The sequence below is a fragment of the Aethalodelphis obliquidens genome, unplaced genomic scaffold, assembly GCF_003676395.1.
Source record: "Aethalodelphis obliquidens isolate GAN/ISIS:26980383/991018 unplaced genomic scaffold, ASM367639v1 scaffold18, whole genome shotgun sequence".
Taxonomy (NCBI): domain Eukaryota; kingdom Metazoa; phylum Chordata; class Mammalia; order Artiodactyla; family Delphinidae; genus Aethalodelphis; species Aethalodelphis obliquidens.
In genome coordinates this window covers 22,176,870-22,193,476 of record NW_020837962.1, presented here as the reverse complement: position 1 = coordinate 22,193,476, position 16,607 = coordinate 22,176,870, and the positions used below count along the sequence as shown (strand labels likewise).

General features: G+C 39.2%; 1 protein-coding gene across 1 annotated transcript in view; it reads left to right on the top strand.

Annotated features, from left to right (window-relative positions):
- Positions 1-6,452: 6,452 nt before the first annotated feature.
- Positions 6,453-16,607, top strand: part of MACROD2 (mono-ADP ribosylhydrolase 2) — a 1,989,594-nt gene continuing 1,979,439 nt past the window's right edge. Inside the window, exons 1-2 of the mRNA XM_027118154.1 lie at positions 6,453-6,727; positions 12,506-12,622. Of these exons, the coding sequence (XP_026973955.1) occupies positions 6,682-6,727; positions 12,506-12,622 (163 nt within the window). The 5' untranslated portion in view covers positions 6,453-6,681. The remainder of the gene's footprint in view (positions 6,728-12,505; positions 12,623-16,607) is intronic.

Here is a 16,607-nt window from a genome sequence, read left to right as displayed (position 1 = left end):
TCTGCAGGGGTCAGGACTTGGTTGCTAAGCAACAATTTCTTTACTCTTGGGCCAATGAGCTGCCAGGCCAGGAAGTTCCTTTCAACAGGGAATGAAGGCAGCTGATGGACAGAGCAGGCTGTGGGGAAGGAACCATATCTAGTTTCTTACTTCTCTGGTGAGAGATAAGTGGTAGTCTTGAAACAGGTGGGAGTTGCTTTCTGAATTCTGTTCAGAGTTGCTGGAAATTCTTATTTTTATGGTACCTCCAGAGATACAAGCTGCAATTATGTGAAAACACAATTAACTAACCTGACATCATCCTTTAATCTAAGATCTCAAGGCTATGGTGGACAGGAAATATATGGACCAAGTCTGCTATGGTCCCCATCTTGGTGAAAATGTTTATACTCTGTTCAGGTAAGGAACTGCTGACATTTTACTAGGACCAAGACAAACAAATCCCAGTCATCAATTACATTTTTGAAAGAGAAAAACAAATACCATATGCTAACACATATATATGGAATCTAAAAAAAAAAATGGTTCTGATAAACCTAGGGGCAGGACAGGAATAAAGATGCAGGCATAGAGAATGGACTTGAGGACAAGGGGAGGGGGAAGGGTAAGCTGGGACAAAATGAGAGCATAGCATTGACATATATACACTACCCAGTGTAAAATAGATAGCTAGTGAGAAGCGCATAGCACAGGGAGATCGGCTCCGTGCTTTGTGACCACCTAGAGGGGTGGGATAGGGAGGGTGGGAGGGAGGGGCCTCAACAGGGAGGGGATATGGGGATATATGCATACATATAGCTGATTCACTTTGTTATACAAGGGAAATTAACACAACATTGTAAAGCAATTATACTCCAATAAAGATGTTAAAAAAAGGGTGTTTCATTAAACTTTCATTAAAAGGTGTTTAAAAATGCCTTCTTTACTCTCTTAAAATATATGGGCATTTTATGAATGAATACCCTTAAGGCTAGGACCAGAAATCAAAATGAATATTAGGTAAAGTATCGCAATATTAACAATACCCAAAGAATGGAGTTAGTAGAGAAATCATACCTAAAATATATCCAACTTTTACAGTGTGTTCAGGTAATTACTTCAGAAACAGATGTATTTATTGCCTTGAATTTTTAGGTTTACTCCCTGTATTCTCATTGCTGTTGTGACAAATTACTACAAATTTAGTGGGTTAAAAATAACAGAAAAAAAAAACAGAAATGTATTGTCTTACAGTTCTGGAGGTCAGAAGTCCAAAAGGATTCTTACAGGACTAAAATTAAGAGCAGACCTAATTGGTTCTGGGGGCTCCAGGGGAGAATCCATTCCTTGCCTAGAATCATCCAGATTTTAGTGGTTGCCCACATTTCTCAATTTGTGGCTACATCACTCTAATCTGTGCACAATCATCATTTGCCTTCTCCCCTTCTGTGGTTTAATCTCCTTCTGTCTCCCTCTTAGGACACTTGCGATTACATTTAGGCACCACCAAAATACAAGATAATCTCCTGATCTCAAAATCCTCAGTCATGTTGGCAAAGTTCCTTTTGCCAAATAAAGTAACATTCATAGGTTCTAGAGATTAGGTCCTGGAGATCTTTGGGACCATTATTCAGTCTACCAGTGTCCCTAATATCTTTTCCTCTCACCAAGAGACTTCAAAATAGAACTGGCCCAACTGCTGTACTTTAAAAAAGTATCTAAATAAAATTTATTTAAACTCTTAATATCATCCATTAAACATTCTTCAAACAACCTTTTTTTCCAGTCCCCATTTGGATCCAGAATTATCAGCATCTTCCAGCAGATGATTTTGCTTCCTATTTTCATGGAAACTGAGGCCATTTGACCTATCTTACCTCGACTTCCTTCCTTTTTATTAAAAAAACATTTTTGAATCTCCATCTGTTCTTTTTTTCCTAATTCATCCCAAAAGATGAAATGCACTTCCTATATTCTAAATCCAAACTTCTCTCACTTTTGATTCTTTCCACATTTACTTTCTCTGGTACTTCACTCTATCTAACATTTGTTCTTTTCTCTTCTAACTTTTTCTCTCTCTCTCTTTTTGTTTCAATCTTTTTGTACCAATCTTCTTCTTAATTTAAAAACTCTTCATTCCACCTCTCCTAGAAAAATTTTCCCTTGACTCTCGTATCCTTGTTACTGCTATCTTTTCTACTTATCCCTTAGCCTCTAAACATCTTGAAAGAATACTCCTTAATCACTGCTTCTGGCTTGTTGCGTCTCACTTATTCTTCAACTACTTGTTTTTATTTTCACTAATTTACATAGACTATAAATCCAATTATCTTTTCTCAGTTCTTATCCTACTTGATCTCTGTGAGACATCTGACATTTCTGACCATAAACATCTTCTTGAAAACATATTATTGGTTTCTCTGAAAATTGAATTGCAGTTACTTTTTTACACTTTTGAACACACTTCTCATTCTTCTTCTACCACTCCCTGCCTCATTCATTTACATGTTGAAAATCTGCTATATGCTAAAGATGAAAGGTAATACTCTTTGAGGTGTTCATTAATTTTATTTGTTAGTTCCTCTCTTGGTCTTCACATTAAATTAGGGGCTCACATTTTGGTGTCATGTGCTCCTCCTTAGTTTTGCCAGCATTTCTCTATGGATGCTCACTTAACTTTCAGTTATTCAATACATTTTTATTATGTGCCAAGTATTGTGCATTTTCTGTGGATGGTGAGCAACAAGATGTATTTCCCGTCCTCAGAGAGTTTATAAGTCTAGAGTGAAAGGCAAATATTAATGAAATAATCACAAAAATAAATGTATAATTACAAACTATAAAAAGTGCTTTATAGGAAAATGAATGAGTACTGAGGACACAGAAGAGGAAGCTGTACGTAGAGGTCAGGTGGGATCAGAATCAGGAAGGGCTTTGCCAGGGAGTGAATTTTGCCAGCTAAACTCTGAAGAATGAGAATGGGTTAACTAAGCAAAACATGTCCTAGGTATAGGGATAAACATGTGAAAAGGCCATGTGGTGAGAATAAGACATGTTCAAGGAACTGAAAAGCTCTAAGGGCTGCTATGGTTGGAATCAGAGATGGGTGGTGGGGGTGGAGCATGGTAAAGCAGAATTGGTAGGTGATGGTCACTTCTAAATGATTCAGTTTTTATAAGACTGTGTTAGTCATCTTGGGCTGCCATAACAAAATACCACACACTGGGCGGCTTAAACAACAGAAGTTAGTTTTCTCACAGTTCTGGATGCTGGAAGTCCATGATCAGGGTACAGCATGGTCTGCTTCTTGTGAAGGCTCTCTTCCTGGTTTGCAGAAGGCTGCCTTCTCACTGGGTCTTTACATGATGGGGGACAGTGGAGTTAGAATGCAGGAGTCAGAGGGAAGGGGAGAGAGAGAGAGTGTGAACTCTTCTCCTTTTTATAAGGCCACAGTCCTACTGGATTAGGGCCCCACCCTTATGACCTCAGTTAACCATAATTACCTCCTAAAGACCCTATATCTAGATATAAGCACATTGTGGGCTATATGAATTTTGGGGGAACTCAGTTCAATCCATGGTAAAGTCCACCACAAAGTCACTGAATGATTTACAACAGTAAATTGACCTGATCACACTTGACAAGATAACTCTAGATTCAGGGCAGAGGGGTAAGAAAACTTTCCTGTAGTTAATAAATGTGGGAGTCATTGATGTAACTCAGGATTTTCCAACCTCAACGGTATTGGCATTCTTTATTGCAGGGGACTGTCCTGTGCATGGTAGGATGCTTAGCAGAATCCTTGGTTTACATTCACTCAATGCCAGTAGCATTTTTCCCTCAGGTGTGACAACCAAAAATGTCTCCAGACATTGCCAATGTCCCCAAGGGAGGCAGAATTGCCCCTGGTTGAGAATTATAGTTATAACTGAAGCCATGAATATGGATGAAATTATTCAAAGAATGAACTCCAAAATGTAATGGCTGAAAAGTAAGATGGGCTAACAAAGGAGGCTATAAAGAAATGACCAGACAGGAGGAAACTCAAAAGGCTGACAAAATTAAAGGAAAAGAATGCTGTCAGGAGGAATAAGAGGTTAATATTATTAAATGCTGCTGAGAGATCTTGTAAGAGAAAGATTGAAAAATGTCCATTAAATATCACATGAAGGCCATTGATTACCTTAGTAACAGCCGTTTAAGTTTATTTATAGGATAGAACCCAGATTAGAGTGGACTGAAGAGCAGAAAGTGGGATACAAGAAAATTGACACAACATTTTGGAAAGGAGGAAGTTACTTTGGAAAGTAACTTCCCTTAGCAGTAGGAGTGTGGGGTCACGGGAGGCATTTGTATTTATTTTTATTTTATTTATTTTAACATGTGAGAAACCTGAGAAAGTTTAAAAGTTGATGGATGGTCCCAGTTCTTTGAGTCAACATGAGATAAAGGATAATCAGTAGTGCAGTTCTAAGAAAGCACAGGTGGCAGACTTCCCTGGTGGTGCAGTGGTTAAGAATCTGCCTGCCAATTCAGAGGACAGGGGTTTGAGCCCTGGTCTGGGAAGATCCCACATACTGCAAGCCCGTGCACCACATCTACTGAGCCTGCGCTCTAGAGCCCGCGAGCCACAACTACTGAAGCCTGCACGCCTAGCGCCTGTGCTCCGCAACAAGAGAAGCAACCGCAATGAGAAGCTTGCGCACCGTAACAAAGAGTAGCCCCCGCTCGCCGCAACTAGAGAAAGCCCACGCACAGCAACAAAGACCCAACGCAGCCAAAAATAATAAATAAATAAATAAACATTTAAAAAAAGAAAGAAAGCACAGGTGGAAGAACTGGCTCTGGGTTGGGGTGGAAACAGCTTCTCTGTTGTAACAGAAGAGAAGGTGCCCAGTATAATGCACTTTCCTGCACACATTGCATTTTGCATTTCTAACTGAGGACTCAATATCTTTCCCATTAAATCTGAAACTGCTCCTGTATTGCCAAATATTATTAATATTGCTATTTTCCTCAACTATACCGTGAAACCCTAGATTCTTTGTCTTTCTTATTCTCTTCCCCAAATCTATTTCATTACCAAGTTTTATTGATACTACCTTGGTAATGTGCCTTAGAGTCCCGCTTTTATTTCCACTGCCAACAAATGAGTGCATATTTTCATTATTAGCTCAAATGTCACTTCCTTCTTGAAGCTTTCCCTATTTCTCTCAAACAAATTTTTATGTACTTCACAGCATTAAAAGAAAAACAGAAGCAGAAACAATGTCAAAATTAACAAAATTATCTTACTGTTATTAATCATCCTCATGAGAGTGTCCTGTTGCTCAAAACATTTCATTCTTTACAATTCTTAAGGGCCCCCCCTTCCTTCCTCTTATTATTAAAAACCTGTTCCAAATAATTATTTGCTCTTACACACCTGGCTTAAGTACAACACAGATAACACAGCACCCCAATTGCCAAATAAATGTGGATTCACCACATCCACCAAATCAGCCTTGTGTGATATTTAGAAACACCATAAATTTGGGGATGGGGTTACCAAACTTCCTCTAAATTCTAGGTCACCCTACTCCTATGGTGGACTCGAACGGAGCCGGGTTTTCAGATCACCTGCAGACTAGCATTGCCCAGATTCAAGCGAGCCCTTTAGACTAGCGCCTTAACTGAAGCAATTGGTGGGGGAATAAAACCGATAAGATGACGGGCTCTGGTTAACACCCACTTGAACTTGCTTTGATGTGACTTCTTTCCGTTTCCAGTATAAGGTTCTGGTTGCCCACTACTCCCCGGTTCTTAAACCCTTGAGTAGTTCAGTTTACTTTTGTTCTTTCCAGACTTCACCGGAGTCGAGTGAAATACATAATTTTTACTACAAGGTCAAGGAGCTGATTGTATATGGTCTGGAACCATTTCCTAATCCTTTCACTTCTTTCGGTTATATTTGCCCACCAAGAGGAAAGCTTCAGATTATCCGGTAAAATCCGTCCAGACGGGGCGGTGACAGTGAAAGTATACAATTCTTGTTGACTTACATCTCCTCCCACTTCCACTTCTTCCAGGCCCTGAGGCAGCTTTTCCCTGTCAGCGCGCAATCACCTGGCGCACCTGGCCCTTCCAGTAGGCCACGCCCTCGGGTTTTCCCAGCGCCGCGAAGCCGCAAGGAAGCGCCCAGCGCCTCACGGTGCTCCCGCGGGGCCGCCCCACGCACCGCCCCAGTCGTGAGCCACCTCCAGCCCCCTCGAGCCTTGGCTCCGCCCCCTTCAGCTCCCCAACGTCCTCGGCGTCGGGCCCGAGCCTGCGCCTGCGCGTGCGCCTTGGGGCCGAAGTCGGGGCGCGCGGCAGCTGGAACGCGGAGAGCGGCGGGCGGTGCAGCCAATGGGAGACGGCGCTGGCTAGAGGCTGGGAGGCGGGGCCTGCGCGGGTGTTAGGTTAGCGCGAGGCGTGACCTAGTTGACAGGCTCTGAGGTGCTGCTGTGGTGGCTGCCGCGGGGCTGAGGCAGGTGGGAGCCGGAACCGAGTGCGTACAGAGGGAGGAGGGCGGCGACTGGAGAGCGGCGAGCGGCGCGGGACCCGGAGCCTCTTCCACTTTTTCCCTCCCGAGCGCCCCCTCCCACCCCTCCCACTCCGCATACACCCTGTTTGCCCGTGAGCCTGGGGAACTTGCAGCTTAAAGCCAGCCACCCCCACAGCAACATGTACCCCAGCAACAAGAAGAAAAAGGTGTGGAGAGAGGAGAAAGGTAACCGGCCCGTCGAGTCCCGGGGGACGGGGGTGGGGTGGGGTGGGGGCGGGAGTCAGGGCTGTATGTGCAGCGGCGCCCTCCGCCCCACTCCCGCCTCGCGCCCGGCTGGCCGGTGCCGCCTCCCTGGCGGGTCCGTGTGTACACACGCGCGTACGCGCGCGCACGCCGGCGTGCACGCGCCGCCCCCGGGTACCTGCCGCTAGCACACGTGTGGGCGCACGCCCCTCTCTGCCGCCCGCCGCGCCCGGTCACCTTCGCCCCGCTAGCGGCGCGGACCGCCGCGCGGCGGCCCGCGGGCTCCGTACAACTTGTTCAGGCCCCCGCACCCTGTTCCCGGACCCCAGCTGGGACTTTCGGACTCCCGGCCCGGGTGTCCCGCGAATACGTGCCCACCAGCTGGCACCGCGGCTGCAGCTGCTGCTGCTGCTCCGCGCCCGCCGAGCCTCAGACGTTCACTCCTCGCCTCTGTCCCCTGTCTCCTGCCCATCCGCTGGCTGGGCGTCCCCACCTTCGGGTGTTAAGCCAGGGCCCCTGTTTCTGCGCCGCAGTGTGACTTTGAAACCTGGATCTCTGGGGGAACCTAAAACGAGTGGGTCTTGTCCGCGAGGCTAAGTGCAGTCAGAGAAGTCTGAATGGGCTTTTCTCTGCAGTGACTTCCTCTAGATTCCATCCCCATTCATAGTCTGAAGTTGCTCCGAGTAAGAGTATGAGACTGATGTCGCTCTCTGTGAATGAGCCCATCCCTGAGTTTCGTGCAGATCAAAGTTTATCCAGATCAGCCAGGTTGACGGTGACGCTGATGTCGATGAGACGCAGAGGTGTGCGACCCAACCCTCTTTTATCCATCTCCCTCCCTGTTTTTCTCTGGCATCATAGTTAGGGAATATTCCAAGGTAAAACTTGAGTCTCTGTAGTTTTTCTTTTCTTTTCTTTCTTTCTTTCTTCTTTCTCCTTCCTTCCTTCCTTTTCTCTTTCCTTTTTTTAAAAAAATTCTTTAGCAGCTGATTGTACAGAAATGTAGTAAAAAGTATTCGCACTGCTACTGCTCTGTATCAGGAGTGAGGTCGAGTGAGGGAAGTGCAAATCTCTCCTAAGTATCTCATCTTTTTTATAGAACAAGGATAAAGGGGTGACTAGAGTGAAAGTTAATTTCCTTGATAATAGTTCTTTAAAATCTGTGGATTCTTATTGCAACTGCTGGTCTTTATAAATAAGACCAAACAGTGGATGAAAGAAAGGGAATGAATATGGGGAAAAAAATCCTTTATGTAGGGGCCTACTTAAAACAATGCATGAGGAAGGGGATGAGGAGGGGACTTTTTTTCACATTAACTACTGGGAAGATTTAACATAGCATAACTGAACGACCCAATTAAAATGGTCTTTAAATATTGACAGACTATGCCATTTAATTATGTTTTAATGATTATGGACATATATAGAACTAAATTTTGGTGTCGCAAATCAAATGCTGTTGAGAATAATAGGCTGATATATAAAGTAGCGTAAAATAGTTTTGCTTTGTTTTCGCAATAGAAGTTATTTGAGTTTCAACAAGGATTTACCTTGTAAACACTGAAAAATCTTTTATGCCCATTTTTATTGATGGTCTTGAAATGTTAGGTTTGTATTATTGATAACAATGAAGGCAAAATAGTGGAAAACATGGAGATTGTTTTCAATATATGAATAATTGATGAAATTATAGCGATTACTTAAGAACTATTATATTTTTCTGTCATAATAATGTTCCTAAAGTAACAATGTTACAATGATTCCTTCATTTAACATCTACACTGTTGGACTTTCATAAGCAAGCATTTTTAAAACTTTAATGTCTTGATTTTTTTTTCTTCTTTTACTTCTAATAATAGGGGAAAATATTACCAAATTAATATTATCTAAACAGAGAAGCAAATGCACAATTAAAGAAGGCAGTTAACAAAGTAAAATTTTCTCTTGTCCAAAACTGACATATTTTTGCATTAAAAGAGAAAGTTATTGTGACTTGAAGACTTTTTAGTGTCAGCGTCTTATCAGGATATCTATTTTTGGAATATTTAGTAACGTATAATATTGTAAATCAACTATACTTCAATAAACATATATATATATGCATATACATATATATATATATATAAACCCATATGTTATACCATCAAGAAGGAGGTGAGGATTTCCAGGACAGTAGTTAGTATTAAGAAGCTGATGGAAAGCGTGACCTTTTTCTGAATTGTACTGGAGAGGGTGGTATCGTATTTTTGTACCTGTTATTTAAATCTAAAGGAAGGCTTACCCACCTCATTGAAATGTCAAGGCATTCTTTAAATATATTTTAACTCAGTATACCATCTACTAAGCACATCTGCAAAGGTGAAACATTCTTTAAGGAAAAGTTTTGTGTAAAGCTGAAGAAACTGTGTATATGACTGTGTCCCCCAGTATGTTTCATCGTTTAAATAAATAACTAAGGAATTCTCAAGTCCACATAGGTTAAATAAACAGTGTTGATTTAATATTTTGTGCCCTAGTTCAGAACCACTCAATGTGTATTATCATTTCAAGTACTGAAAGTTCAATTCTCAGTGTTTTATCTTATTGTCTTATTATTCATCTTCTTTTTTTCCTAAGTGTCCACACTTAAACTTTTAAGTAAATGGAATGACAGAGGCCAGGTTGCATTCCCATATGTACTTCTGAGACTCACTGAAAATACAAGTTGCTCCGTAATATATTTCATCCTGATCGTTGATATTGCTGTATTTCCATATTAGTGATCTGAACTTTTTTAGTAGTGCTTTGGTAAACACTAGTCGTCACTTTTCCTCCTCTGTGTGATTATTTCAAATTTACCATTCCCTTCAAGTTTCCTATTCCATCAAGACCTTAAGTTCGTATGCTAAACAGATGACATTGCCTTTTAATTCACGGAGAAAATACATGTCATATAACATGAACAGCCCTAACATTTTCCATAGTCTCTTTTGTTTCTTTACATGTCTGTTGTTCTTTCAGCTTTCTTCCTCTTTTAGAGGAAGCACTTTTCATCTTTGTTTCTAAGGATTAACCCCTCTGTGTGTGCCCTTTATCTCATCTGTATTATTTGAGATCTTGTACTATCATTTATTCTCTTTTGGGTATGTTTAGTTTCTCAGTGTCTTTGGGTTCCTCTCCTCATCCTATAACAACGATCAAGGAAGGTAGCCTTCCTTCCACAGGGCTTCACCTTGGAGTTGCTGTTCTCACTTTCCTTCTTTTCCTCAGTCCCTCAAAATCTCCTGGATCTCAAGTTATGTTCCAAGGAAACTAATGTTCCTAAAATCATTCAGTGATAACAATGATGATGGTACTCATATAAAAATAGTTACTATTTGAGTCCTGTTTGTGTGCCCAGCACTATTTTAAGTAACTTACTTGGATTATCTCATTTAATTCTCACAACAACCCTGTGAGGTAGTGTATTTTAAGGTCAAGAACTTATAACACCTTTTGCCTGGGTTTGAATCCTAGTTGTACTGCTTACTAGCTGCGGAACCTTAGGTAAGTTATTCAACCTCTCTGTCTTAGTTGCCTTATCTGTAAGTTGGGAATAATACCTACCAACTACCTGAAAAAGAAACTGAGCCATAGAGAGATTAAGTAATACAAGATCACATAGATTTACATGATTTGGTGTTAGAATCCAGACAGAGCTGTTAACCATTTTGTTCTCTTTTCAGTGTTGTTCTTGACCCAGTTGATAAAAACCCATGGCTTATTAATTTTCATTCTTTTTGATCTTTCTGTAGCAATTGACAAGATTTCCCCTTTTCTCCTCATTAAAACTCTTTTCTCTGCTGGTTTCCACTTCAGTGGGACCCTGATTCACCTTGTACCTTCAGTGACATCTAAGTTTTATTTCATTTTTTTTCCTCTTTGTGTTCACTCCCTAAATGTTGTTTGTTTGAGGTTTGGTCCCCTGTCTTACCCTCCCCAATGAATTTCCTGTAGGCCTAGAATTTTAGGTTATAATTTCCAAATCTCTAGGCTAGATGTTTCCTGAGTTCCTGTTTTCAACTTGAATGGTCTAGGCATCTTAAATTCAATATAGTGTTGAGTATTGTAGTATTGTGATTTGAATATATCACATCTGATGAAAATCTTGTTTTTTGGTCTCCTATTGTGGCTGAAGAAAAGCCAGTTCTAGCAGCAGGGAGAAATGTTGGTTGCCCAACATTTTTTCACTTGTGCTTACCTTAATACTTTCTGCAGTTTATTTCTGTGAAAGAATCTTTTAAAGTGATTATTTTATGAGGGTTAGATTACCTAAAACTAGATGCTGTCCTTAAATCCATTCATCTAAACTACAATACTTTGTAATATGCTGAAAGAGAATTGGAGAGTGAGAGTATGACTGTCAATTGCTCTACATTGTGGCGATCTTTGGTAAAGTAAATATATGATACATGACAGCTGACATACAGAATGAGTGAGGTTGCCAGTGTCAGTTTATATATTGAATATTAGAAAATCTTAATTTATTTGTAAATAAATCTAATTTATTTCCTTAAGTTCGAAATAAATAGAATTTTTTAGTTTGTTCCCCCAGTATCCTAGTGGGTCATTTTATGTACCTTCTAGGATATGAATAGTCAACTTTGACTATTAGTGGTGTACTTTATAGAATAAGATTAAATGGCTCGGCATAGTATACAGATTCCTGTACATTTTCGTTTTAATTCATGTTTCTAGTTACTTTTCAATTCTGTGGCCACTTTCCCTCCTCGTAACATATCTTGCAGCTTCATTAAACTATTCGTATCTCCTTATCTTTGTTTACATTGCTCTACTAGTCTGAAATATCCTTATTTCTTACCTCTTCATGGCAGAATTCTACCTGTCCTTCAGGAACGAGCATACATGTCACCTCCTTTGGGAAGCTTTTCTTGAGAAGGTAGTACAGTATGGTGTCTAACGGTATAGGCTATAGTTTTTTACTAATGGAGATATCTGAGTGAATTTTAATGGAAAGCTCTCTTGCTTTGGACAAACTGCTGAACTTTGATGTGCTTCATTTCCCTATCTGCAAAATCAGGATAATAATACTATCAGTTTTGCTGAGTGTTGGGAAGATTATTTTAATAAAATTATACATGTGAAGTACCTGGCACACAGTGTGTTCTTTATAAATAACATCAACTATTGTTACTTCAAAGTGTTTAAAATGTTTTAATCTTATAATCAAGATTTATACTTAAAGTATTGTTTATATCACCTCCATAATGGTATTATTAATTGAAAGGGCACTTTTATTTTTGATGGCATTGTAGAATTAAGTAAATATCTTGGTGGCTGCTTTTCTTGTGCTGTTAGCATTTGTACTTATTTGTCTTAGGATTTTGTATTTATGTAGCTATTATTTTTTATCTTATCCGTATCCTCTTATGTCTTGTGAACTCCTCAAAGTTAAAGGTCACCTTTGTACCTGCAGTGTATAAACATATCACCTGGCACATAGTAGACTGTCAGTAGATGTTTAAAAGAGTTTACTTCTTTCTTGGACTATCGCAAGAACGTCTTCCTCATCAGGCTTAGATCTTATTTTTCCCCCTACTAATGTAGTATTAATTTGAAACCTTTTAACACTCAAATATGGAGTCATTAGATTTGATTTTGGTATTCTTCAAGGCCACACCAATTCTTTGGTTAGTTTAATGTGGTTAATATTTAAATTGTAAAATAATTCCTGAACTTAAAAGTTAAATACAAATGGAGATTCTGCTTTTATTTTGCAAGAACGTTTGCTGAAGATGACCGTAGAGGAGAGACGCAAAGAATACCTAAGGGACTATGTTCCCTTGAACACCATCCCATCATGGAAAGAGGAGATGAAGGGCAAGAGTCAAAATGATGGTAAGTTTCTCAGAACATTTTTCAAGTAGATACTGTTCTCATTGATTTATGACTTCTGCAGGACAATTATTGATAGAATTGAATACCTGGCATTTAATAAAGAGATGTCATTTTTGCTATATGAAATAATTGGCTGTCATTTAATTGCTTTTAGCAATCTACTCTGTGTTATTTAAACTTAAGAAATTATTTTAACATAATTCATGTTTGGAGATATACCACATTTATATTATGTACTTTTTTATAGATACTTTAAAAAAACTATTCTGTAGTAGTTGTTGGAGCAAATGATATTAGGGATATGTTGCTTTAGTGAGATGGCCTTTTGAGTTTGTTTTGATTTGGTTCATATATATCGCATTTCTTCAAGTTATTTTCAGGATTGGATACAGTTGAAAGATAGTATATTAGGAAGGATAGAGAAAAAACAAATAACATTTCACATAATTTAAAGAAGAGTATATATTTTGTATGATGTGCTATTGGTAAAGTATTTGTATGGTAAAATTTACTCACTCTCAAAGTTTTTATGGTTTGATGAGACTCTAGATAGTTTGACGGAAAATATATGTGTTAGCATATAAATGAACTGTTAAGTATTGAAAAGGTATATGGAAACAGTTATAAAAACAACATAATAGATTTAATAGAAGTTTAATATGTTATCTTTGAATGAACACTCATTGGTGTTAATAGTCTGAATGTGAAATTTAAGAAGAAACAGGGTGCTTTTTAGAATACATAAATGTTTCAAAAGAAAGATAATTTTATGAAAGGGACTGAGGACATTCTAATTTCACAGGTTGTGGTCTTAGATTGGTGGAACTGTAGAGTATACTATGGACCCGGAACAAGAAGACTAGCGTGGAATTCCTGTGGACAAAATCTGTGGGAAACAGCAGCCAAATTAGCCTTTGGTGTCTGTGAAGAGAACATGCTTATCTGAGTGTTTGGGCTTTAGAGGGAATTTTGTTTTTCTGGGAAAGCAAAGCCTTTGAGTTCTTTTAGAGCTAACTCTGCCTGGAAAAATGTGTGACCTTGGGCAAATGGGGTAGTGGCTGTATCCCAGGTTCTGTTGGGGTCACTGAACAAGCTGATTGGGATGTACACGTCTGACCTGCTTGCCCAGTGTCTTCAGTAAATGCAGTTGTTTTAATAATGGGCTAATTAAGACATCATTGAAAAAAGGTAGTGCTGTGTAATGAAAAGAATATAAATCAAAAGGACAGATCTCTGGGCCTTGACTGAACTAGGGCCATATGCCTCTTCATGGTTGGGTCTGTTATTTATTCTTTTGTTTATGAGAAGCTGATATTGAATACTTCAGCTCCACTTTTTGTGGCAAGTGAATCTCTCTTTCACTTGTGCTTCATTCATCTGATTTTCTTTCTTCATTGCTATTGTAGGTGGTCAGTTTTCTAAGGATGCAATACCTGATGATCTTCTTTAACAGATTTTGCCTCCTGAAATAGAGGTAGATTTCTGTTGTTGCCAGAATAATTGAAAAAGCAATAGTGATACCCAGGCTGCATTGCCCAGTGTTGGGTCTGCTCACCTCTGTGTAGAGGCTTGGCCTTTTTATGTTGGTTGCTTCTATTTGAATATTCAGCACGTGGGAGTGTAGGGTTGAACTGGGTGGTTAGAGAATTCGGAGTTGGATATTTTCAGAGATAGCCACAGCCCAAAATATTTCTGCCTAATCAGAGACGATACATCGAGTAACACCTCACATTGTTATTCCCTAACAAGAGTCTGTATATTTAATCCTTTCTCCCAATATGAGCTTTACAGTGGTTTACAACTGCTCTCTATATTTCGTTTCTTTCCTTCATATTTTTTTGAACTTGAAAGTTCTTCATGAGGAACTAGGTGGTGTACTCAAAATTGTGTTTCTATTAAACAATGTCTTATTTCCATCTAATGTTACTTGCTTCTCTCTGTTGTGACCTGGAAATTGGTGACTGGTCTCTTCTTTTTTTCATGAAATGGAATGACTCATTTTATAAGTAATAACTGTTAATTTCTTTGCGTTATATGTATCTTTCATAGTGCTTTGTTGCAGCATTACCTACCCAGTGCTCAGTTACACTAAAATATTAGTCAAGAGAGTTTTAGTATTTTATTAGTTTGAAAGATCCTTTAAAAATATAAATCTTTAAAAAATGATAAAGGACAATTGTAAAGTTACATTTTTATATTTTATTTCTAAGTGTTTAAGCCACTGCTTATAAATGTATATATATATATAGGTATTGATATTTATAATAGTTTAATCTTTTAAGTATGAGATTTCAAACTAAGTTTTAAAAGAAGTCTGTTTATAATTGTGTCATATAGTTTCTGATTTGTAGGAAAGGAATACTATTTATTGGGCTAGCACAACATGCCTATTTTAAATTTAGTAGTTTATCATTATTACCTATGTTTTTATAGAAGGCCATGTGTCATGGCCTTGATATTCATGATTACATGGAACGTTCTCAAGCTATTGTTTAATAAGTTTTTTTCTTAACTTTGCTCAGTTTTCTTTTACTTTAATTAAATGCTTCTTGTTATTTTATTGTAACAAAGTTAAATAATAATGAGAGGAGTAGTAGCCAGATGTATTTGTCATAATTTTAATTTTTCTTAACAAAAGGAAACCAAAAATTGCCAAATAATATAAAAATCAATGTGCAGAAAAGAGGAAGCAAGTAGATAATATTTTTATTTTGATTTACTACTTTTTTTTTTTTTTAAAGAAGATGTTGGGGGTAGGAGTTTATTAATTTATTTATTTTTGCTGTGTTGGGTCTTCGTTTCTGTGCGAGGGCTTTCTCTAGTTGTGGCAAGCGGGGGCCACTCTTCATTGCGGTGCGTGGGCCTCTCACTATCGCAGCCTCTCTTGTTGCGGAGCACAGGCTCCAGACGCGCAGGCTCAGTAGTTGTGGCTCACCGGCCTAGTTGCTCCGCGGCACGTGGGATCCTCCCAGACCAGGGCTCAAACCCGTGTACCCTGCATTAGCAGGCAGATTCTCAACCACTGTGCCACCAGGGAAGCCCCTTGATTTACTACTTTCTTAATATTGGAGAACTAGGGATCAGCAGAGGAAAGAATGGGAGATGATTACCAAAAAAACCCCATTTGCTTATTGTTCATGTTTATATTTTTCAACTACTATTAGTAAATCTCTGGAATTATATGCTTCTAATTACTTCTTCCTCTGTGTTAGCAATTCTGTAATAATTCTATTTCATTTGTCAGTTGCTGTGTTGTAGGGAATTTTAAAATGCTTGTCTCTCTATTATATCTGTGTCTCTAGCAACTGGAATAGTGCCTCATGTGTAGGTGTGCTCAGTCAGTATGTTACATAAGAATGCCTCAGAGGTTAACAGTCTACAATGGACAATTCTTTTTTCTTTATTTTTTTCAAACTTTAATATGAGCATTTAAAAACATATATAAAAATAGAGTACTGTAATGAACCTTTCTGTGCCCACCACCCAGTTTCAACAGTTAATGATGGTCAGTTTTATTTCATGTATATCAGTGCTCCCTGCACCTTTCTCCCAGACCGTTTCAAAGCAATTCCTGTATATCTTATCAACTTTATCTGTAAATATATGTATGTGTGCCTATGCATGCATCTCTAAAAAGGTAGGGACACTTTTTTGTTGTTTTAATATAACCACAGCACTCTCACATCAGAAAATTAATTCTTTAATGTAATTAAATGTCCAGTTAGTATTCACATTTTTCTCATTGTCTAATAAAGAGTTTTGCTTTTTTTTTTTTTTTTTTTTTTGCGGTATGCGGGCCTCTCACTGTTGTGGCCTCTCCCGTTGTGGAGCACAGCCTCCGGACGCGCAGGTTCAGCGGCCATGGTTCACGGGCCCAGCCGCTCCGCGGCATGTGGGATCTTCCCGGACCGGGGCACGACCCCGTGTCCCCTAGCATCGGCAGGCGGACTCTCAACTACTGCACCACCAGGGAAGCCCAAGAGTT